We start from the raw sequence: 25,489 nt of genomic DNA, 5'->3' as shown, positions 1-25,489 counted from the left end.
TCCAACTTATTTTGACACGATGAACTGTATCCAGCCAGGCCCTTCTGTCCACGGATTTTCTCCAGGCAAGAATACTGGAGTGGGTCGCCATTTCCTTCTCCAGGGGACCTTCCCGACCCAGGGATCGAATCCAAGTCTCTTGTTTGGTGGGCAGACTTTTACTGCTGAGTTAGCAGTGAAGCCCCATGTTTTCTTCTAGAGATCCCTGCTCCTATTTTGGTGGGCTAGAGTTGAATGACGACTCCTCCTTTCTCTTTGTTTCCTTTAATAGCAATCTCTTTCTCTCTGTCAGCATCATTTAGTGACCAGCTGAAAGAGATACTTCACATAAAGTGAAATGCAATAAAGGGAAAGAGATTTAACATGTCTGAATGTCCCTATAGGGAACCCGCCTGCCAATGCAGGAGACATGGGTTTGATCCTCGAGTCAGAAAGATCCCTTTAGAAGGAAATGACAACCCCCTCCAGTATTCTTGCCTGGGAAATCTATTGCACAGAGGAGGCTGGTAAGGTACAGTCCATGGGTTGCAAAGAGTCAGACACGACTGAGCTTGTCGGCATGAGCTCCAGGACTCAGTCTCCAGATCATTCTGAGAGGTGGGAAAAGACATGCAATCTGATCCCCCCAACTTGATGGGTCTCAGTTCTTGCCTTCACAGTCACCTGTGAATTCCTATACTCCTGGTCCTCATTTTCTGCTGACCTGATAAATACTCTTGTATTTTAAGACTTCTTGTAGTTCTCTGCTTCCACCCTGAGCTCAGTGCCAGGGAAGATCAATACTTGATTCTACAAAAGTTATTCTCCATGGATCAACAGATTCCACACCCAGACCCTGTGAGATCTCACAGTCTGCAGATATTGACCAGGGTGATCAGGGGAGAGGAAGGCACTCATGCTTTTTGATGAACTTTTTCTTACCCAGTCCCAGTGGTGGGACCCAGCTCTCAGGACCACCGAAGCGGGAGGTCAAAGGACCGTGTTGCTCATATAAGGAGATGTTGAAAATTCAGAAGCTCATTGGTGTCTGAGGTTCAGAAAGTGGCAGATGCAGCCTCCGATAATGCCTAAAATGGTGAAGGGTGTTGCTATTGGCTCTCAGGAGGGAGGATGTAGGGGACGGTCTATATAGACCCCGGTCGGCACCCTGACGCCTCCTCATAGGCTGATCCTGCAGCTGGGGCTGTGACCTTGAGGACGTGGGGTTAGGATGGCTCTGGGCAGACACCTCTCCCTCCAGGGACTCTGTGTCCTCCTCCTCGGCACCATGGTGGGTGGTCAAGGTAAGAGCTGCCCCTCTGTCCTGGGTCCATAGCAGGGAGTGGACGCCTTGGTGAAGGGAAATGTGTCTGGGGTTCTGGAGCCAAGCCTCAGTGTTTTTGACCAAAAAGGAACCTCACTGACTGTGAATACTGGTCCCTCTCCTGTGGGGGGTCCACTGGTCATAGCAGCAGATTTGACAGAGCAGTGAGGTTTGGTCTGGACCAAGGTGGATCACCCTGAGTCCCTCCACTGTCTCCCTTTTCTCAGGGAGCTTCCAGGAGTCCCTGTGGCTCCCAGGGTGTGGAAATTCCAGTGACTGAGCTCAGCTGGGCTCTGGGCTGTTCCCACATGCCGCCCATGCCTGGTGTGTGAGCACTGCCTGTGGGTCCCCGTGTTTCCTGTGTCTTCACTCCTGTAGGCTCTGTGCTTGTGTGTGTGTATGTGTGCAGGTGAGGAGTGTGTGAGGGTGTGTGTGTGTGAGGGTATGAAGAGTGTGTGTGTGAGGGTATGAAGAGTGTATGTGTGTGTGTGAGGGTGTGTGTGTGTGTGAAGAAATTGTGTGTGTGAGGGTGTGAAGAGTGTATGTGTTTGTGGAGTGTGTGAGGAGTGTGCAAGTGATGTATGAAGGTGTGTGAGGAGTATGTGTGGGTGAGTGAGGGTGTGTGAGTAGTGTGTGAGGTTGTGTGAGGCTGTGTGTGTGAGAGAGAATATGTGTGTATGGGGGAGTGTGTTAACCTGTGTGTGTGTGTGTGTGTGTCTGTGTGTGTGTATGTGTGAGGGGAGGTGGAGCCTGTCTGTGGGAGAGGAATGGAGCTGCTGAGCAGGTACTGAGTCTGTTGGTCTGTGAAGCACACAGGGTGTCCACATGGCTGGGTGTCATTGCCGCTCCATGTAACTGGATCAGAGATTATCGTACACCTGCCTGCCTCTCTCTCTGCCTCCTCTCCCCCATCCCCCGGCTCCCATCTGCTTGTTGCCGTGTCTGTCCAGCACTGGGCTCTGTGAGAGTCTATGCCTGCTGGCCTCACCTGTTCCCACCAGGTGTTCATTAGGGAGCAAAGAAGCCCGTAGCCAGGAGAGGGGTCCTCTTGTCTGTCCAGTTCAGTTCAGTTCAGTCGCTCAGTCGTGACTGACTCCTTGCAACCCGATTGACCGCAGCACGCCAGGCAGGCCTGCCTGTCCATCACCAACTCCCAGAGTTTACTCTAACTCATGTCCATTCAGTCGGTGATGTCATCCAACCATCTCATCCTCTGTTGTCCCCTTCTCTTCCCACCTTCACTCTTTCCCAGAATCAGGGTCTTTTCAAATGAGTCAGCTCTTCACATCAGGTGGCCAAAGTATTGGAGTTTCAGCTTCAGCATCGGTCCTTCCAATGAACGACTTGTCCCTCTTGTCTGTAAAGATCAGTTGATGTGCAGCCCCATGTGTGTAAGTTCCCAAGTCCCTGCCCCGGTCCCTGTGACCCGTTTCCTGTCGTGCTGGGGGCCTGGGACGGTCCTTTCCCCTCCCAGGAGCTGCTGTGACTCTGTAGGGAGCTCTTTCTCTCATGCCCTCTCCTGTCCCTCCCTGGGAGCTGCTTCCCCCTGAGTGAGAGTGGAGTATGTCATCAATCCTTCTGTCGTGGTCTGCAAGGTTTCTTTGGACAAATCCGCTGATCTCCTTAGGGGAGTTCTTTTGCGTGACAGAATTTTTTTCTTCTCTTTAGACCTTAGAATTCTCTCTCTGTCTTTGCATTTGGACAGTTTATTCTGTGAGTCTTGGAGAAGGTTGTTTTGGATTGAAGTTTTGGGGTAACTTATTAGCTTCCTGAACTTAGATGTCCAGATCTTTCCCCAGGTTTGGAAATTCACTGGCTTTCTTTCTTTCTTTTTTAATTATTTGTTTTTTGCTGTGCTAGCTCTCCCTGTTGCATGCAGGCTTTCTCGAGTTGCAGTAAGCAGGGGCTACTCTTTGCTGCAGTGCGCAGGCTTCTCACTGCAGTGGCTTCTCCTGCTGCAGACCACAGGCTCCAGGTGCACAGGTTTCAGTAGCTGTGGCACACTAGCTTAGTTGCTCTGCGGCAAGTGGAATCTTCCTGGACCAGGGATTGAACTCATGTCCCCTGCATTGGCAGGTGGATTCTTAACCACTACACCATCAGGGAAATCCTCAGCCCTTAATTCTTTTCTCCTTCACTTCTTCAGCTATGATTCCACTCCATACATTGTTTCTCTTTATGGTGTCCTTAGTTCTCACTGGCTTTCTATATTCCTTTCATTCTCTTTTGGTTCCTCTGTTCGGATTCAACTAATCTTTCTTCTAACACATTGGTTCTTTCTTCTTTTTCTTTCCATTCATCAAGTCTGTTGTTGAATCTCTTTGTTGAATTCTTCAGTATACTCATTGTATTGTGCATGTTAAGTCGCCTCAGTCATGTCTAACTCTTTGTGATGCTATGGACTGTAACCCAGCAGGCTCCTCTGTCCATGGTATTCTCCAGGCAAGAATACTGAAGTGGGTTGCCATGCACTCCTCCAGGGCATCTTCCAGACCCAGGGATCGAACCCGAGTCTCTTACATTTCCTGCACTTGCAGACAGGTTCTTTACCACTAGCGCCACCTGGGAAGCCCATCCATTTATTATTCAGCTTCAGAATATCTGGTTGAAGAATTGAAGAAGTGAAAGTCACTCAGTCATGTCTGACTCTTTGTGACCCCATGGATACACAGTCCATGGAATTCTCCTGCCTGCCTTACTGGAGTGGGTAGTCTTTCCCTTCTCCAGGGGATCTTCCAAACTCAAGGATGGAACCCAGGTCTCCTGCATTGTAGACTGATTCTTTACCAGCTGAGCCACAAGAGGAGACCAAGATACTGGAGTGGGTAGCCTATTTCTTCTCCAGCAGATATTCCTGACCCAGGAATTGAAGCAGGGTATCCTGCATTGCAGGTGGATTCTTTACCAACTGAGCTATCAGGAAATCACAAAATATCTGGTTAGTCCTTTTTTACAAAAAAAAAAATTTTATATGTCTTTTTGCTCTTCTTATTTAATTTGTATCTTTTTCCTGGTATCATTAAATATTTGAGTTCTCTTGGAACTCTCTGAGCATCATTTGAAGCATCATTTTGAATTCTTTGTCAGGCAATTCTTGGATCTCCATTACTTTGAACATGTTACCTGAGGTTTACTGTATTCTTTTGGTGGGAATTTGTTTCCCTGATTCTTCTTGATGTCTTACTCTCTTGTAGATGTCTGCACATTTAGAAAAGCACTCACCTCTACCAGAATCTATGTCCTGATTTCAGTAGAGAAAGCCTTTCACTTCTGGGTAGCAGCACATTGGAATGTAATGCAGGGTGCCAAATGCAGAGGCATAAGGTGGCACTGAGTCTGGGAGGGCATGAGATCCGTTTGGCTCAGGCTGCTGACATTCACAGCATTGATAACTGTGTGGTGTTTGGCAAGTGTTGCAGGGTGTCTGCCATCACTGGAATGGTTGTTGGTGTCATCAGCAGCACATCTGGTTCCAGAGCCTAGGAATCATGACCACCAGTGGTGGTGGCCAGAGCTAATGGTGTGCACACATTTGGATTTGGGGGCCTGTTGTAGGTGCCTCTGCAGGGGGAGATGATGGTTGCAAGTGCTCATGTTGTGGGAAGGCCTAGGAAGGCAGCAAAGGCCAAGACCAACAACGGCTCATTGCTCAAACTCATGTCCATTGAATTGGTGATGCTATTTAACCATCTCATCCTGTGCTTCCTTTTTCCTTTTCCTTCAGTCTTTCCTAGCATCAAGGTCTTTTCCAATGAGTCAGCACTTTGCATCAGGTGGTCAAAGTATTGCAGCTTCAGCTTCAGCATCAGTCATTTCAATCAATATTCAGGGTTGATTCCTTTTAGGATTGACTGGTTTGATCTCCTTGCTGTCCAAAGAACTCTCAAGGGTCTTCTCTAGCACCATAGTTCGAAAGTACACTTTCTTCAATGTTCAGCCTTCTTTGTGGTCCAACTCTCACTCCCATATATGACTACTGGAAAATCATCATCTGTGCTGGTTATTAATTCTTTCAGGGGTAAAATCTGCTGCATCTGTCTGCAGAGCAGGTCACTGTGAACTGCAATTTCTCCTGCCATGTGGTTGCTATTGGTCCTTTGCTCTTCTTTCTTATGCCTAGCCATCTCTATAAGACTGGGTCAGCTTTGCAGGTCTGCGTGAAGTGAACCTGAAGCAGGACTTCCATATGGTGCCCCCAAAGGCTAGGGACATTGGTTACTCAGCCTGCTCTTACCCTCCTGGTGAGAGGAACTCTCCTGGTACCCTTGACACTGAGTGATGCTGGTTTGAAGGATGTAATGATGCCACCAAAATAACAGTGTCTTGTCGTGGTCAAACTTCTTAGAGTATTCCAGATCTTTTTGGAGCTGTTTATATTACTGATCACTGTCTAACTTTTGGTCTTTTTTTTAAAGAGGATTGAGGCTGCTCTCTCGTACATCAGCATTTTGATAATGACACATTTGAGATCTTTATTCTTTGAGAGAATATTTTTGAATGTAGAATTTTAGATTGGCATTTTTTTCTCTCTCAGTAATCTAAGGCTTCAGTTTACTCTACCCTGGCATCTCTTTTTGGTCTTGGGGATTTAGATGTTAATATAGATGTTTCTCAATTTTATATACGTTGTGTGTATCTTAGTATTTTTCTCTTTGTCAATTTTCTTCTGTTATTTTCCATTTTAGTAAAAGTAAGCTAGGTATGTTATAGTAACAAATACCCAAAGTTTATCCTTATATGACATGCTTTGTTTACTTTGGCAGGACTTCTGATATCATAATTCTTCAAGCACTCAGGTTGTTGAATGCTCCACCATTTTATTATGCTCCCACTGCAACAAAGGCTTCAGTATTTGCTGTGGTAAAAACATATTGGCTCTTAAATGTTTCTACGTGGAAGTGACATCGTTTGTTCTCCCACTTCGATGAATGAGCCAGATAACATGGTTATGCCTAACTTCAAACAGGCAAGGAAGTAGTACTATTTCCATGTGCTCATAAAAAGAGAATTTTAAATGTTGCTGAACCAATCCATCCTAAAGGAAATCAGTCCTGAATATTTATTGGAAGGACTGATGCTGAAGTTGAAACTCCAATACTTTTACCACCTGATGTGAAGAACTGACTCATTTGAAAAGACCCTGATGGTGGGAAAGTTTAAAGGTGGGAGGACAAGGGGATGACAGAGGATGAGATGCTTGGATGGCATCACTGACTGAATGGATATGAGTTTGAGTAAACTCCAGGAGTTGGTGATGGACAGGGAGGCCTGGTGTACTGCCGTCCATGGGGTCTCAACGAATCTGAAACGACTGAGTGACTGAACTGAACTGAACTAAACACTAGTAATGTCTCCATTTATGATGTTGTTACAGGAACTCATTTTTATATGCAGAAACCAGAGTCGTTTTATAATTTAATCGCTAAAGTGACATGTGATCACTTTTGTCAAATTCCATTTGTGAGATGCATGTTGTTAGGTACATTTGAGTGTGGAATTACACAAGGACATGAACACTAGATGGCAGGAATAACCAGGACATTTTAGAGCCTGTTACCCCAGCCCTCTGTTCCTAAGCTGGATGAGGTGCTCCTTATGTAAAGGGAAGGATAAGGAGGATTCCTCCCTGGATCCTGGGACATGAGCTGTAACTAAGATGGGGAAGCTGGGCCTAGTAGCCTTGGGCACTTCTATGAGAAGGGCAGCATCCAGAGTCTCTGATGGCCTGTCCTTGGTGGTGTCCCTGGAGCTGGTTCTACAGGCTCCTGAGAAATACCTGGTACCTCCCTTCCTGCTCCGTGTTCAGTGATAGCACACTGGGAGCTTAAAGTTGGCCTTGGTCTGACTGTTTATACCACAGAGGTCAGGAAATACTATATCCCATGCACTTTTTTGCTCCTCAGAGAGCTAATATTTCAAATACTTATACCACTGCAAGTCTCCTAAAGTCTTTCCTGTGTCCTCTGTCTGTGTCTCTCTTGCAGATCTGGAGGTGAGGCTGAAGGATGGAGCCCACCGCTGTGAGGGGAGAGTGGAAGTAAAGCATCAAGGAGAATGGGGCACAGTGGTTGATTTCGACTTGAGCTTGAAGGATGCATCTGTTCTGTGCAGACAGCTGGGGTGTGGAGCTGCTGTTGGTATTCCTAAAGAAGCTTATTTTGGACCAGGGCTTGGCCCCATTTGGCTTTTGTATACTTCATGTAAAGGGGTAGAGTCAGCTGTCAGTGACTGTAAGCATTCTAATATTAAAGACTATCGTAATGATAGCTATACCCATGACAAGGATGCTGGAGTAGTCTGCTCAGGTAAGTCCTGTCTGGTCTGTGTGGGGATCTCTAGCAGGAAAAGTGTCTATCTTATTACCAGAATGACTCGAGATTATGGATACAGCCTTTAGAACATACTTGGGTGAAGGGTCTTTGTGATGTGTCACAGGAGGCAGAGGTGAGGTCAAAAGTTTCATATAGATACAGCTTCTGGGTTCGACTTCTGTGACGTGGTCTTATCATGGTAATTGATCTGTTTTCTTTGACTGGTCAGTAGGGTGTGGCTACATTGTTGGGGACGGTTCATAGGAGACTTGTAGGCAACAAGGTTTATCATACTCATAGGTCTTAAATTTCAGAGTCACCATACTCCATCAGGTTGGTATGTGGGGGATGTGCCAATAGAACAGGCTCAACCAAGCAATGGTGACCCCCGAAGTGCCTGTGAAGATCCACGGACAAATGATAATACCGGAAGTCATGGTGCACTTGCACAAGGAAAAGGTGTGAGAGAAATTCAATGGTGCATTTAAATGTCCTTAGGTAATAGTCAGAGGAGGCCAGAAGTGGGATTTGTGGCAGGGAAAATTCTCATCCCACTGGTGCACTTGACCAATCGAGTGGGGAGCTAACATCACATTTGCAGGGATGTTGAGGGAGCAGGAAATTGAAGTCTTGAAATTTACAACACAGTAGCTGATGCACATCACGTATAAGAGGCAGCGAATCTAAGAGTTCGTGGGGTTCTCAAGGCAAGAATACTGAAGTGGTTTGCCTTTCCTTCTCCAGTGGACCACATCTTGTCAGAATTCTCCACTAAGACCCGTCTGTCTTGGGTGACCTTACATGGCATGGCTCATAGTTTCATTGAGTTAGACAAGGCTGTGGTCCATGAACTATGAACTTCCAGATGTTTAAGCTGGATTTAAAAAGGCAGAAGAACCAGAGATCAAATTGCCAACATCCGTTAGTTCATTGAAAAGGTAGGAGAGTTTGAGAAAAACATCTACTTCTACTTTATTGACTATGCCAAAGCCTTTAACTGTGTGGATCACAACAAACTGGAAAATTCTTCAAGCGATGGGAATACCAGACCATCTGACCTGCCTCCTGAGAAATCTGTATTCAAGTCAAGAATCAACAGTTAGAACCTGACATGGAACAGAAGACTAGTTCCAAATTGGGGAAGGAGTAAGTCAAGGCTGGATGTTGTCATCCTGCTTATTTAACTTATATGCAGAGTACATCATGAGAAATGTTGGACCGAATGAAGCACACATTGGAATCAAGATTGCCAGGAGAAATATCAATAACCTCAGATATGCAGATGACATTACACTTATGGCAGAAAGTGAAGAACTAAAGAGCCTCTTGACAATAGTGAAAGAGGAAAGTGGAAAAGTTAGCTTAAAACTCAACATTCAGAAACTAAGATCATAGCATCTGGCCCCATCTCTTCCTAGCAAATAGATTGGGTAACAGTGGAAATAGTGACAGACTTTTTTTTTTTAAACTGCAAATTCACTGCAGATGGTGACTGCAGCCATGAAATTAAAAGACGCTTGCTCCTTGGAAGAAAAGCTATGACCAACCTAGACAGAATATTAAAAAGCAGAGGCATTTCTTTGTCAACAAAGACCCGTCTAGTCAAAGCTATGGTTTTTCCAGTAGTCCTGTATGGATGTGAGAGTTGGACTATAAAGAAAGCTGAACAACGAAGAATTGATCCTTTTGAACTGTAGTGTTGGAGAAGACTCTTGAGAGTTTTTTGGACAGCAAGGAGCTCCAACCTGTCCATCCTAAAGGAAATCTGTCCTGAACATTCATTGGAAGGACTGATGCTGAAGCTGAAACTCCAGTACTTTGGCCATCTTATGCGAAGAACTAACTCATTTGAAAAGATGTTGGAAAGATTGAAGGCAGGAGAAGGGGAAACAGAGGATGAGATAGTTGGATGGCATCACCAACTGAATGGACATGTGTTAAAGTAAACTCTGGGAGTTGCTGATGGACAGGGGAGCCTGGCGTGCTGCAATCCATGGGATTGCAAAGAGTCAGACATAACTGAGGAACTGAACTGAACTGAACTGAATTGAACCTAAGAGGACCTGAAGTGACTCCTAAGATGTGCTCAGTGCTATCTAAGTATATTTGACCTATGCCAAGGTGGATGCAGTAAAGACAGCAGTAAAACTAGGGTGTGAGTGGATGCTCACAGTATTTGACAGTGATGCTTCTAGTTGTGATCACAATGGTGGATTTGTTGTCCAGGTTATTAATCACAGCAAAACACCTGGACTGGAGGAAGATATTGCTAGATATCACAGTGAATTCCCTAAGGTAGAAGGCTGCTCTTAGGATAGTATCACCCCATCTAATGAGACGGTGGGACAGGGGAGCCCTGAGGACATCTGCAGTAGGTCCTTTGCAGCCACAACCAAATAGCTCTTGGGTGTTTATGTTGAGGAAGATCATTGGAAAAGTGATCTTTTCTAATCTCACCTTCAGCAGATCTTTGATGATTCTAGTTGAGGCCCTTAAGACAATTCTTTTCCTTTTTAAAAAGTACTTTATTGAGGTATGACTGACATACAAGACTGCCTGATAAGTAGGCATTTGTGAAACCATTACAGCACTTATGTCATAAACCTATCCATCTCTTCAGAACGTTTTCTTCCATTGTCTTTATTATTCTTATTAAAAATAATTATTTTCAAGGTGCATTTGAATTTTAGTTAGAAACTTTTATTTTAAACAAACCTGTTTTCTGGCATCTCAAGTAACCTTCCTCATTGTCACAATGTCTAATCATGGTTCCAACTGCAGATACATTTGTGGAGACACTACAGGTGTCTCTACCTTATTTTGATAAATCATCATCTGGATGAAAATGGAGTGTGTGATGTTGGAACTTCATGTGGAATTAGAACTCCCAATGTTACCATCCTAAGAATACTGATGTCTTGATATTAATTCCAGTTAGGATACACTTAAAAGTAGAGAATTGGAAAGTGCTCTGATATTTAAACACTGATTGTGGTTTGTACTCCCTGACTACTATTGCTCTAACTTCAGTCAGTTCAGTTCACTTCAGCCACTCAGTTGTGTCCAACTCTTTGTGACCCCATGAAGCGCAGCACGCCAGGCCTCCCTGTCAATCACAAACTCCCAGAGTTTACTCAAACACATGTCCACCGTGTTGGTGATGCCATCCAGCCATCTCACCCTCTGTCATCCCCTTCTCCTCCTGCCCCCAATCCCTCCCAGCATCAGGGTCTTTTCCAATGAGTCAACTCTTCGCATGAGGTGGCTCTTATTTATGCTCTCACATTTCTATGACTGGTTCCAGGTTCCTTCTATTTCTCTTTTTGTCCTTAGTTTCCTCCCCTTGGTCTGTCTTTTCCGTATTTTCAGACATGTTTTAATGATGCGAAGATAAGTCAAAGTGGTAGTGATGTAGCAGAGATAAGGTTAGAATAGCATGTCTTTTCATTATCTTAGTCAAAATTGAACTCTTGGAGTTTCTTCTGCTCAACCTTAGGAGTCAGGTATGGAAGAGAAATTTCAGACTTAGTAGTGGATTGTTGGAAGTGAAGTACCATGTTTAGGAGAAATCTAGAGTAGAAACAATGACCCAAGAAGAATGTAGAGAAGCTTGTTTGAAATAATGAGATTCATGGGCTTCAGGAGGAAGATTTGGAAGGGGACACACAAATTGTGAAGGACTGTGGTGCAAGTGTTCCAAGTTGCTTCAGTCCTGTCCTACTCTTTGCAACCCCATGGGTCATAGGATTCTCCAGGCAAGAATACTGGAGTGGGTTGCCATTTCTTTCTCTAGGGGATCTTCCTCACCCAGGGATCAAACTTGGGTCTCCTGCATTGCAGGCAGAGTCTTGATTATCTTCTGAGCCACCAAGGACTACAGTACTGAAGTGCAAAATGGTGAAGGGATGAAGATGCAAGGATTGCAGGAGGGGAGGGTTGGAAAGATGCAGGTCAATTTGTACTGTCACCACAGCCTCTGTGTGACACTTCCTTCCTGCCCTCGTTCCTTCCCTCCCTCTCTTCCTTTATCTTATGGGAGTCATTTCTGAGCTCTGTGGAAGTGCTAGCATTTGTAGCTGGCAGTTTTCTTAGTGGAAAATTTTTATAATATGGATTCTATTTAACAAATATGTTGACTCATATTTTTCTCTTTTTTTTGTATCAGATTTTCGTGAGCTGTGTTTCACAAGTAATGTGTTTTCAAGGACTTGGCCCATTTTACAAAAAATTTTGAAATTAGTAACACTGGTTCATATCTCATATCTTTAGATGTTGAGAAAATCTACAATAATATTCCTCCTTTTGTTACTGGTGCCGTTAATGTGTTCCCTCTTTTTTCTTAATTGGTTTTGCTAGAAGATTATCAGTGTTAATGTTCTTTTTAAGAGAATCATTCATGGACTCTATTGATTTTCTTGATTGCATATTTGCTTTCTTCTTAATTGATTTCTATACTCAGTTTTCATTCCTCTTTTTCAGTTATGATTGCTGTTGCTTTTGTAGATTCTTGAGGTGGAGTCTTGGATCATTTCCTTCTGTTTCTATTTTTATTCTAATATAATCATCAAGGAAATGTCAAGGTTCTAAATTTTCTTCTAAGCATCACTTTATTTTTAACCCACCAGTTTTGATACTATATAATTTATTTTGTATTTTATTATCATAGATGTTTCTTTGTCTCTGAATGCACTCTTTGTCTTATAGTCTGACTTTGTATGATATTAATTTAGATATTATATACAGTTTTCTCTGATTTGTGTTTTCATGGTATGTAATTTTTACCTCTTTAGTATGTTTCTGTGTTTATATTTAAACATATATATGTTTGTAGTATGCTATGTTTTATGTATGTATGTATATATGTATGTAGTATGCTATAGCATAAGTATGCTATGTTTTCTTATTTTATCTGGTCTGATTATTTTGTTTTTTATTTGGAGTACTTAAATGATTTACATTTAATGTAATTATTGATATAATTGAGTTTAAATGTACTTGCCTGCTATTTGTTATATCTTTGTTCTTATTTTAATCTTCTAGTATATTTTATCATTTTAGTTTAAATACTCTATTGGTTTATTAATCGTATCAGATTTTTAGCTGATTATAATGTTTAACTGTTTTTAATTCTTAAAATAATTATTATTTTTTGCTGTGCTGGGTCTTCATTGCTGCATGGGCTTTTCTCTAGCTGCGGAGATCAGAGGCTACTCTCTAGTTGCAGCGAGGAGCTTCTCACTGTGGTGGCCTCTCCTGTTTTGGAGCACAGGCTCTAGGGCGCACAAGCTTCAGCAGTCGTGGCCCCTGGGCTCTAGAGCACAGGCTCACTAGTTGTGGTGCACGGGCTTAGTTGCTCCGTGGTATGTGGGACCTTCCTAGGCCACAGATCGATCCCACGTCTTCTGCATTGGCAGGTGGAGTCTTCAGCACTGAACCACCCGGGAAGCCCAATGTTGAATTATTAATCTTTAGTTACATTTTACCTTGAAATGATATTATGTCACAACATGCAATGTCAGTCACTATGCTTTTCTTCCACTTTCCTGTTCTTGTCATTAGTGCTATCATTGTCATACATTCTACTTATAAATTTATTATGAATCTTATAGTTTGTTGCTAATACTTTTGCCTTAAATCTTCTAATAGAGAATCAGCATTTGGCACAGTCTCTACAGCTTTGAGAGGATCCCTGTTCTCTTCTGCTATCATCTCCCTTTAGCTTGAAGAACTTTCTGAGACAGTTTTGTGTAGTGTGTGTCTGGTGGCCTCCAAATCTATCATCTTTCATTGACCTGAAATCTTTTTTAATTTTAACTCAGTTTTGAAAAGTATTTTCACAGGTTATTAAATTCTAGGGTAACAAATTCCCAACCTCAATACTTTACATATGTTTTTACATTGTTATCTGACTTTCATTGCCTCCAACAAAGTCAGTAAATAATACTTATCCTTTTGTTTCCTGTATATAATGTGTCAAACTTTCCTGGCTGCTCTTAAGATATTTTTGTTTAGTTTGTTGAATTTCAGTAATTACATTGTCGAGTTTTCTGAGAATGGTTTCATTATCTTGTTTGGGTTTTGTTTAGCTTTTTGGGTGAGTGGGTTTACAGTTTTCAATAACTTTAGGAAAATTTCATTCATCTTTTCTTAACATTTTCCTGCACATCCCTTATTCTGAATCTCCAAATACACATATTTTATATATTTTGATATTATCCCACATGCCATTCAGTTTAGATAGTCTCTACTGCTGTGTTTCACTTCCCAATTCTTTTATTCTGCAATATCTAGTCTCTTGTGTAATTAATCCAAATAATTGTTCATTCCAATACTATATTATTCAGTTTCAGAAATCTCATTTGTCTATTTTTGCTAGTTTTCCCCCCTGTTTATTTTTATGCTTCATTAAGCATATTGATATTAGGAGTTTAAGGAGCTCTTCAGCCAATTCAATCATTTCTGTAATTTCTGAACCTACTTTAAATGATTGCTTGTTAAAAATGTGTTATGGGTTAAATTTCTCTCTTTTGGAAATTCTAATAATTTTTTGGTTGGATGTTGGGCATCACTAAACAGTCCTTTACCAGGAAGAACTTTAGAAATAAACAATCAGAACACACCCAGAAATCAGGGAATTATCCTTGATGAAATAAATAAAGTTTTTTCATTGGGTTATCTTCATTCAGTTCAAAATGTGTTCCTTTGATGACCAAATGATGAACTTTTATTTTGGTTTTCCTCCTTTAGTTTCAAAACTTCCTTAATCCCACCTTGCCTGCCATATGCCCCACCTAAATCCTCCTCCTTCAGCAGTAGCTACCCTTTCTGATTTTCTTTTCCATCCACCTGTATCTTTTAAAAGGGTGTTTGCTTGTCTAAAGTGGGAGAAATGAGAAAGGATAGCAGCTTAGGTAGTAGATAAGAGGAGCAGAGGGTGATGTAATATGCTAACAACCTATTCAACAAGTGTTTCCCACAAATATTTACATGTTTTATGCATATTGAGGGTTTTTCAAATTGAGGCTCCAAATTATGGCTTGTTTGGTCACTTCTTCCTCCTCCTCCTTCTTCCTCCTTCTTTTTAGCAACATGCCATCTTCTTTGAGAATTGTAAAACATTCATGAAAGAAAGACAGTATGATCAATGGAAAGTCATTCTGTGTTTCTGGCCTGAAATAATCAATATTGTAAAAATGCCTGTAGTTCTCAAAGTGATCTACAGATTTAATGCAATTCCTATCTAAATCCCAATAGCATTCTTTATAGAAATAGGAAAACAATCTTAAAATATGAGTGTGTGGTTTAATTTTTACATATTCATGAATTCCTGTTTTCTGATCATTATTGAATTTTAGTTTCATTCCATTATGGTCATGAAAGATGCTTGAAATTATTTTTAATATTTTTGAATTTGTTAAGACTTATTTGTAAGCTAGCCTGGAGAATATTCTATGTGTGCTTGAAAAGAATGCACATTTTTCTGTGGTTAGAATTAGTACAATGATAGTATTAAAATCATTTATTATCAGACCTTAGCATTTTCTACGAGTCCTGTTTGAGAAGAAAAACCATTAATAGGAGACGATCTGGAAACTCAGCTGTCTGGTACACACCCACTGAGAGCACACTCTCCCCCAGATTCTTTGACAAATCCTAGTATTGCAAGAGAGATGGCTGGGACTCTCTCTTTATGGCTCTCTGGGTTTTCTTAACTCATTTTCTTTCCTGCTGAGGTCGCCTAAGGAATTCATGGAATATTTTGGCATGAAAACGTATCAGAAAGACAAGATGTGATGGCATAAATGTGAATTAGTGATAGTGTCCATATTTCTTCTCTGGAGCCGTCACTCACCTACAAGTTGGCACGCCCTCATGGATCCAGCCTCAGGACTTTCCCTAACCTAAGTCACTTGAGGACTAGCTCCTGGGAGAGAAAACTGGTCAGAATATTAGCCCCACAAATCCCATGAAAGCTTTCTAAGCTTGTCTGGATGCTAGGTCTCTAACCTCATAACCCATGTCCCTCTGGGTGGGTTCTGTCTGCATATCTCTAAATTCAAGTTTAAGTGCCTGAATATTATACAGTGTCATTGGATCTGTATATAGGCCCTAGGCTGCTAAATGAGAAATTCATTTCTCCAACCAATGCCAAAACATGTTTCCAGTATTCAGCCATTCCAATTATATAAATTGGGCTCTGCAGTTTCCAGGCTCCTAGACCAAAGAATTCAAATTTCTAACCAGTCTCAAAGTGTATGTTCTTGGGATTCAACCATTCCAAACTGACCTTGTAATCCTTCTGGATTTCTCTTCAGAAAGCTGCTCATGAGAGTTCAATTATGACAATAACTGTCAAAGACTCTCTTCATGCTCCAATCCTAAAAAGAAAAACTTTCACACCACTGCCTGTGAGGTGCGGTTTCCAGTTGCCAAGTCAGTACCACGAACACTCACTGGTTTTGTTGTTGTTTCCTCTTAGGATTTGCACGTCTGGCTGGAGGGGATGGACCCTGCTCAGGGCGAGTAGAAGTGCATTCTGGAGAAGCCTGGATCCCAGTGTCTGATGGGAACTTCACACTCCCCACTGCCCAGGTCATCTGTGCAGAGCTGGGATGTGGCAAGGCTGTGTCTGTCCTGGGACACGTGCCCTTCAGAGAGTCTGATGGCCGGGTCTGGGCTGAAGAGTTCAGGTGTGAGGGGGAGGAGCCTGAGCTCCGGGTCTGCCCCAGAGTGCCCTGTCCAGGGGGCACGTGTCACCACAGTGGAGCTGCTCAGGTTGTTTGTTCAGGTGAGATGCATGTCAGGCCTTTCATCTCTGTGAACACCCTATTCATGTGATTTTGCTGAAACTCTGTCTTCTTCTACCAGCATACTCGGAAGTCCGGCTCATGACAAACGGCTCCTCTCAGTGTGAGGGGCAGGTGGAGATAAACATTTCTGGACGATGGAGAGCGCTCTGTGCCTCCCACTGGAGTCTGGCCAATGCCAATGTTGTCTGTCGTCAGCTCGGCTGTGGAGTCGCCATCTCCACCCCCAGAGGACCACACTTGGTGGAAGGAGGAGATCAGATCTTAACATCCCGATTTCACTGCTTAGGGGCAGAGTTTTTCCTGTGGAGTTGCCCTGTGAGTGTCCTGGGTGGGCCTGACTGTTCTCATGGCAACACGGCCTCTGTGATCTGCTCAGGTAAGAGAGAGGGAAGGGTTACTGGTACTTAGGATGCCCTTGGATTGAAATGTCTCCAAGAACATAGAATGAGGTTAAACGGCCTTCAAAGTCAGATATTTTGTGGTGAAACATGGATCTTCTCATTGTTCATTCCTTTTTCAGCCCAGGGCAAGAAGTGTGAAGTTGAATAATATATTTTTAAGCAACATCCTGCTTACATAAAATCATAGAAAATAATGTAGGAGCAGTAAGTATAGACCTCAGTATGTACTCCAATCCAGATCGACAAAGACATTGTCCCCAGCACCACAGTCACTATTGTCCCTAGTAACTGTGTCTTCCCTCCTCTAAAGGGAAAATCACCTCGCTAATTTCTGCTAACATAGAGAGTTTTATCAATGTTTGAACTTTATTTAAAATGATGCAGTATATTTCATCTTTTGTATCTAATTTCGTAGACTCAAAATTATGTTTGGGAGTCACACATGATGCTGTTTATTGTAGCACTTTTTTTTTTTTTTACTGTGGAGTATGCTTTGAATGATCACATGGCCATGTACTGATCCATTCTATTGACAGTAAAAATCTGGGTTATTTATATGATACTACAACTTATCATGACAATGTCTTTGCATGCAAATATGTATTACTTATTTTCCATGTTTAACCCTTGGCCTTTTATTTTCATTTTCTTAATCAAATGGTGTCCTTTGATGAACTCATTTCTTAATCTTATATAAATACATTTACTGACTTTTTTCTGTACATTTAATGCTTCTTATATCCTTTAAAAAAGAATTTTTCCTACTCCAAGATCATAAAAACACTCTCTAAGAGTATCTTACAAAAACATTATTATTATTTTTCTCTTGCATATTTTTGTGCATTTCTTCTGGGATTGATGTCTGTGTAAGATAAGGGTCAGGGTTCATATGGACATCCAATTGACTCAGAATCTTTTTCTGAAGACTCTTTTCCCCACTGCAGTACTGCCTTCATCATAAGCAGAAGGGCAAGCATGTCTTGTTGGACATGAGTTTGAGCAAACTCAAGGAGTTGGTGATGAACAGGGAAGCCTGGCAAGCTTCAGTTAATTGGGTCACAAAGAGTTGGACATGACTGAGCAACTGAACTGAACTGAACCAAGGATTTTTGGAAAAACTGCTATACAACAACATAACCAGAACTCTTGCTATGTGGCCTGAATTTCTAAATTGAAGAATAGCCTCTGATTTTGCATTTTGATGTTTCTACTTTATGCTGAGCTAATGTGTACCTACACTTATTCTTTAGTTCTTAATTGCAGCTAACAAGTTTTTCAGCTCTAGAAGTATTTGGTTTTTGTTATCATTTCTCTGCAAAGGTACACATTTTGTCAATTAATTCCATAAGCACTTTAACTGTGGCTATTTATATTCTCTGTCAGGTAATTCTAGCAGCTGAAAACCCTGGGAATTCTTTCTAATGTCTCCTTTTTCCTTTCCGTTTTTAATGAGATCTATTTTATTCAAGTGTTTGTTTTAAAGATAGACATTGAAGAATTTGTAGAACTCCTTCAGAAAGAATGTTATTTTGCTTTTACTTAGGAATAGATTTCAGCTTCTCTGTGGCTCAGATGGTAAAAAATCTGCCTGCAGTGTGGAAGACCTGGGTTTGATCCCTGGGTTGGAAGATCCCCTGGAGGAGGGCATGGCAACCCACTCCAGTATTCTTGCCTGAAAAATCATATGGTTAGAGGAGACTGATGGGCTATATAGTCGAAGGGGTTGCAGAGAGCCAGACATGCCTGAGCAGCTAATCACAGCATAGGGATAAATTTAGGGATACAACAACTTACTTAACTCATTCTTACAAGAACACTGGCGCCAAAGCAGAAATTGTAGTACTGTCAGAAGCAGAACTCTCCAGGGAGTAGGTGAACACTAAGAGCATGATAACTTACTGCTGGGTCACTGCTTTCATCTTAGGCTCCATCACGAGGTCATTATTTCCCTTAATTCAGTTTCCTGTTCTTCAACCCTTCCAGACTTCTGATCATTGTTGTTTCTTTAGGAAACCAGACCCAGGTGCTGCCTCTGTGCAACCACTCTATGTCAGAACCAGCCGGCTCTGCGGCCTCAGTGGAGAGTGCCCCTTATTGCTCAGGTGAGGGTCCCACAAGACAAAAGACCCTTCTCAACCCCTGGGATCACTGCCCCATTGTCCCATTTCTCTCTCCTCAGACAGCAGACAGCTCCGCCTGGTGGATGGGGGCAGTCCCTGTGCCGGGAGAGTGGAGATCTTTGACCAGGGCTCCTGGGGCACCATCTGTGATGACGGCTGGGACCTGGACGATGCCCACGTGGTGTGCAGGCAGCTGGGCTGTGGAGATGCCCTCAATGCCACGGGGTCTGCTCACTTCGGGGCGGGATCAGGGCCCATCTGGCTGGATGACCTGAACTGCACTGGAAAGGAGTCCCACGTGTGGAGGTGCCCTTCCCGGGGCTGGGGTCGGCATGACTGCAGACACAAGCAGGACGTGGGGGTCATCTGCTCAGGTCTGCGCTGCACACTGTCAACAGGCTGGGGGAGGGGGTGGGACTCTGGAGGACGGGGTCTGAGCTCTGAGGGAGAGACGCTGAAAGGACCAGAGAAGGAGGCTTCCTCCCATGGAGCCTGTCTTTCCAGCAGACGTGAAGACGAGGTGCTTTCACTTCCTCCTGCAATAGCTCATGATCTGGTCCTTTCTTTTCAGCAGTGTTCCTGGCAGAACCGTTTCTTACAGTTGTTCTTGAAAGCAAGGTTCTCTCTCCAGTTACATACAAAAATTTTAAACCCACAGTACTAGTTTCCTTTTGCTTCCCTAACAATTTACCAGTGAGTGGTTTAAAATAACATATATTTATTTCCTTACTCTTCTCAAGCTTAGATCCCCAGCAGGGATCTGACCTGGCTGCGATCAAGGCTTCAGCAAGGTGCATCACTTTGCGGCTCTAGGGGAGAATCTGTTTCTTGCCTTGTCAAACTTCTTGAAACCACCTACATCCCTTCCTTCACAGCACCCTTCATCCATTATCAGACCAGCAATGCTGCAGGCCTCCAACCATCATCCTGAGTCACATCTCTCTCTCTCTAACCAGAGCTAAGAAAAGTATTGCACGTTTAAGGTAGTGGGTCTAAGGATGTGGTTTGAATCGGCTCACATTGTTAATACAATATTCTAGCTTAAACTCACCATCCCGAGGTCCTTACCTTATTCACATCTGTAAATCCCTCTTGTCAGGTACAGTAACTTAGTCACAGGTTACAGAGATTGGGATGTGGACATTTTTGGATTAATTATTATCCCTATCTCCTTAATATCCACATCACATCCCTTTGACATACTCTTCAAAGATATTGTCAGGAAGCAGCATTCAGCTGCCCCTCCTTGAACAGAGCCCACACAGTTTGGTCTTCCTCTCAATTCATATCCACTACACCATTGTGATAGAAATAGAAGGACAGACACAAACGGACAAAGTCAGTTAAAAGGGAGGTGATGTCAGTCTTGTCATCTAGTGGGTATCTCTTGAACAAGGTCAGAGATGAATGTTCACCATTTCTAGAAGAAAGGAAAACCTAGAACATCCTGCAAAGTTTTCACTGTGTCCTGTCTCCTCCCCTTTCAACCTTAGAGTTCCTGGCCCTCAGGATGGTGAGCGAGGACCAGCAGTGTGCTGGGTGGCTGGAAGTTTTCTACAACGGGACCTGGGGCAGTGTCTGCCGCAACCCCATGGAAGATATCACTGTGTCCGTGATCTGCAGACAGCGTGGCTGTGGGGACAGTGGAACCCTCAACTCTTCTCTTGCTCTTAGAGAAGGTTCTAGACCCCGGTGGGTGGATGGAATCCACTGTCGGAAAACTGACACCTCTCTCTGGCAGTGTCCTTCTGACCCTTGGAATTACAGTTCATGCTCTCCAGAGGAGGAAGCCTACATCTCGTGTGAAGGTGACTTACTGTCTATTTCTGTGTGTCTGTCCCAACCCTGTAGGATGCAGTGAGATTTGGGTTTTGTTTTTTTTCATTTATTTTTATTAGTTGGAGGCTAACTACTTTAAAATATTGTAGTGGTTTTTGTCATACATTGACATGAATCAGCCATGGATTTATATGTATTCCCCATCCCAATCCCCCCTCCCACCTCCCTCTCCACCCGATCCCTCTGGGTCTTCCCAGTGCACCAGGCCCAAGCACTTGTCTCATGCACCCAAACTGGGCTGGTGATCTGTTTCACCATAGATAATACACATGTTTCGATGCTGTTCTCTCGAAACATCCCACCCTCGCCTTCTCCCACAGAGTCCAAAATTCTGTTCTGTACATCTGTGTCTCTTTTTCTGTTTTGCATATAGGGTTATCATTACCATCTTTCTAAATTCCATATATATGCATTAGTATACTGTATTGGTCTTTATCTTTCTGGCTTACTTCACTCTGTATGATGGGCTCCAGTTTCATCCATCTCATTAGAACTGATTCAAATGAATTTTTTTAATGGTAAGTAATATTCCATGGTGTATATGTACCACAGGTCCTTATCCATTCATCTGCTGATGGGCATCTAGGTTGCTTCCATGTCCTGGCTATTATAAGCAGTGCTGTGATGAACATTGGGGTGCACGTGTGTTTTTCAGATCTGGTTTCCTCAGTGTGTATGCACAGAAGTGGGATTGCTGGGTCATATGGCAGTTCTATTTCCAGTTTTTAAAGAAATCTCCACACTTTTCTCCATAGTGGCTGTACTAGTTTGCATTCCCACCAACAGTGTAAGAAGGTTCCCTTTTCTCCACACCCTCTCAAGCATTTATTGCTTGTAGAATTTTGGATAGCAGCCATCATGACTGGCGTGTAATGGTACCTCATTGTGGTTTTGATTTGCATTTCTCTGATAATGAGTGATATTGAGCATCTTTTCATGTGTTTGTTAGCCATCTGTATGTCTTCTTTGGAGAAATGTCTGTTTAGTTCTTTGGCCCATTTTTTGATTGGGTCATTTATTTTTCTGGAATTGAGCTGCAGGAGTTGCTTGTATATTATTGAGATTAATGCTTTGTCTGTTTCTTCATTTGCTATTATTTTCTCCCAATCTGAGGGCTGTCTTTTCACCTTACTTATAGTTTCCTTTGTAGTGCAAAAGCTTTTAAGTTTCATTAGGTCCCATTTGTTTATTTTTGCTTTTATTTCCAATATTCTGGGAGGTGGGTCATAGAGAATCCTGCTGTGGTTTATGTTGGAGAGCGTTTTGCCTATGTTCTCCTCTAGGAGTTTTATGGTTTCTGGTCTTACATTTAGATCTTTAACCCATTTTGAGTTTATTTTTGTGTGTGGTGTTAGAAAATGTTTGCAACAAAAAGAATAAAATACCTAGGAGTATATCTACCTAAAGAAACTAAAGACCTATATATAGAAAACTATAAAACACTGATGAAAGAAATCAAAGAGGACACAAATAGATGGAGAAACATACCGTGTTCATGGATTGGAAGAATCAATATTGTCAAAATGGCTATACTACCCAAAGCAATCTATAGATTCAGTGCAATCCAAGCTACCAACAGTATTTTTCACAGAACTAGAACAAATAATTTCACAATTTGTATGGAAATACAAAAAACCTTGAGTAGCCAAAGTAATCTTGAGAAAGAAGAATGGAACTGGAGGAATCAACCTGCCTGACTTCAGACTCTACTACAAAGCCACAATCATCAAGACAGTATGGTACTGGCACAAAGACAGAAATACAGATCAATGGAACAGAATAGAAAGCCCAGAGATAAATCCACGAACCTATGGACACCTTATCTTCAACAAAGGATGCAAGAATCAATTTTCAATGAGCCACATTTAAAGGGTTTTCTTCTATATTTTCTACCTTATGCTTACCTTCTTTTCCATTAATTTTTGTTCCTTTTTAGATTAACCCCAACATTCTATATCCTTTAGACTTTCTCATCTAGTTTCTTAATTGGAAGCTTACTTTTTTTCACTTTCAGTCTTTCCTCATCTCTAAATCCAGGGTATAAATTTCCCTTAGGCACTACTTGAGTTTCATTAAAAGAATTTATTATCATATCATTATTTTGTGTTTATTATCATTATTATCATATCTTTGTTATCATTATTTCACAATATTTTGTAAGTTTTAAATTTATTCCCAGACTCAGGTGGTTTTTGGAAGGATCTTGCTGAATTTCCCCAAATAGAGGTGGCCAGTAATATTTCTTATTAATTCTTAATTTTATTCCACTGTGGTCAGAGTAAATACTCTGTATGAATTCAAAGAGTGAAAGATTTTGTCCTATTGTATGGTCATTTTGATAAATGTTCCTAGTGCATTTATAATAATGTAAACTCTCGCATTGTTGGGTGCATTGCTCTATATTTCACTTAGTTAAACACGCTGATTATGTTGTTGTACATCTGATGTATTCTTCTTTGTTTTTTGTATGTTTGGTCTGCATGCTATTGAAAAAGATTTGGTAATAATTCCCCATTTTGATTGTGATTTTGCCTATTTCTTCTTTTCACTCTGTCAAGTATATTTCAAAGTTATGTTCTGTTACCTTTCTTGAATTTTGTTGTCTAAAATATCTTTATTAAGGGTGCATCTCATTATAATCTTGAAAATTCCCTCTTTAATTCAATTAGTGTATCTTGGCTTAAAGTCTGCTTTCTGGGACATTGATATAGCTGCTCCAGTTTTGTTACAGTTAGTACATTTTTCCCATCATTTTACTTTCAACCATTCTTTGCTTTCATAATATAAGGTGGGCATTTTGCAAGTAACATTTGTGTCAATTTTGTTTTATCTTAATCCATTTACTGTAAATGTAATTACTGATATTGATGTGTCGGTACCTGCCATTTGTTTTTAATTGATCCACCTGCTTTATGTTCCTTTTTGTCTCCTTTTTTTTTCCTCCTTTAGTATTAAATAAATCTGCTATTATTCCAGATTTTCCTTTTCCCTTTTGATTTTCAGCAGGTTTACTAGGAGTGGGGGTTTTCACACTCCTGCATTTATTTTTTTAAATTCTCTATTGTTATATCTTCAGATATTACTTCTGCAGTTCTGTCTCTCTGTCTCTGTATCTCTTCTCCCTCTCCTCCTCCTCCTTCTTCTCTTTCTCATCTTTAATCTTTAGGACTCTTCTAAATCACTATCTTCTGAGTTCTATCTAAAATTCTTTTAACTTATTCATTCACTTTTTAAACCTAGATATTTTATTTTAGGTCGGCAATGGTATCTTATATATTTTTATTTATTCATGATTATTTGTTATTTTTTTCAACTTTTTACCTGTTTATTCTCTTCTTCTCTGTTTTCCCCTAAATATATTGATTGTAGTTAAAATTCTTATCTACTAAGTTCGGCATTTCTATCATGGGTGTCTCTTCATTCTCTTGTCTTTTTTCACTTTGATCAGTTGTTGTGTTATCCTAACTTGTCAAATGTCATGTCATTTTTTACTGAATGTTATAAATTGTATATGAAAAAGTAAGATACTCCTGATACATTTTCTATCACCTGAAAGGATTTACCCTTTGTTTTCCCAGGCAGGTAGAGGGGAGGGGTGTGTATCACTCAAACATCTAAATATAACCTAAAACTGAGCTGTAATAAGTGTGGGTTGCAATTTCGGTAGCACTCAGTCCACCTCTGATTTCTCTGTCCCTATGACAGGGGCTTTCAGAGATTTCAGTTCAGAGCCTAGATTCTTTTGTAGCTAAGTACCCAAATAATGAAAAAGACTCTGCTTCCCAAGTCTTTTTATATAGTTCCAACTCTCTCTTTATATAGTCTTTTTATATAGTTCCTGCCCATCACAGCTTATATACTGGGCAGATATTTGAGGAGAAAACCTGCTGTGTGAGAGAGGCTCTCAAGAACTCTAATTTTGCCACTCCAGCACCAGGTAACTCCCAAGTTATGCTGACTTCCTGTCACAAGAGTAGTTCTCTGCTTGCCCAAGCCCAGACTCTGAATTATTAAATTATGCAATGAATCGACAAATTCCCACAGAGAAAAAGAAGCTATGAATCCTTGACTAACATTGAAATAATCTCCACTCTAGAATTTTAGCATATTTAGTCCATGTTGTGTTAACAAATCTTGAATACATTTACTGTTTCTTAAAAACATTTTTCAGCTTTTTAAGTTGTATCCAGCAAGACCCAGCAAGACACATTGGCCTGCTGTGAACTCCTCCATTCTTCATGGAAGTGAAAAATTTTAGGTTTAGTTATCTACTTTATTATTTATTTAAAGTGCAGCACTGATAGACATTATTTAACCTTTCTTTACATCACTTTTATGTATTAAAGGAAAGAAGAATCCAGTGACTCTCTTAATGTTATTTGATCAAGGGCTTTCAGAGCAGGAATATAGCCCATTTCTGCTCTGTGATACAACTAGAAGGGCTTCACTGTGGCTCAGCGATAAAGAATCCACTTGCAATGCAGGAGATACAGGAGACACTGGTTAGATCCCTGGGTCAGGATGATCCCCTGGAGAAGGGCATGGCAACCACTCCACTATTCTTGCCTGGAGAACTCCATGGACAGAGAAGCCTGGTGAGGTACAGTTCATAGGGTCTTAAAGAGTTGGACATGACTGAAGTGACTAAGCACACATATACAATATTTCCCCCTCAAGATCACACAACTCCAAAATTTGAAGAACA

The 25,489-nt window shown here is 41.6% G+C and overlaps 1 protein-coding gene across 1 annotated transcript in view; it reads left to right on the top strand.

Moving 5' to 3' along the window:
* Window positions 1–1,179: 1,179 nt before the first annotated feature.
* LOC122680749 (antigen WC1.1) overlaps window positions 1,180–25,489 on the top strand; it is a 53,568-nt gene continuing 29,258 nt past the window's right edge. Inside the window, exons 1-7 of the mRNA XM_043882423.1 lie at window positions 1,180–1,283; window positions 7,288–7,608; window positions 16,094–16,402; window positions 16,483–16,800; window positions 18,835–18,927; window positions 19,005–19,319; window positions 20,439–20,753. Coding sequence (XP_043738358.1) covers window positions 1,211–1,283; window positions 7,288–7,608; window positions 16,094–16,402; window positions 16,483–16,800; window positions 18,835–18,927; window positions 19,005–19,319; window positions 20,439–20,753 — 1,744 coding nt within the window. The 5' untranslated portion in view covers window positions 1,180–1,210. The remainder of the gene's footprint in view (window positions 1,284–7,287; window positions 7,609–16,093; window positions 16,403–16,482; window positions 16,801–18,834; window positions 18,928–19,004; window positions 19,320–20,438; window positions 20,754–25,489) is intronic.

The sequence above is a fragment of the Cervus elaphus genome, chromosome 22 (assembly GCF_910594005.1).
Source record: "Cervus elaphus chromosome 22, mCerEla1.1, whole genome shotgun sequence".
In the NCBI taxonomy this organism is placed as follows: Eukaryota; Metazoa; Chordata; class Mammalia; order Artiodactyla; family Cervidae; genus Cervus; species Cervus elaphus.
This window is presented reverse-complemented; position numbering and strand designations above follow the sequence as displayed.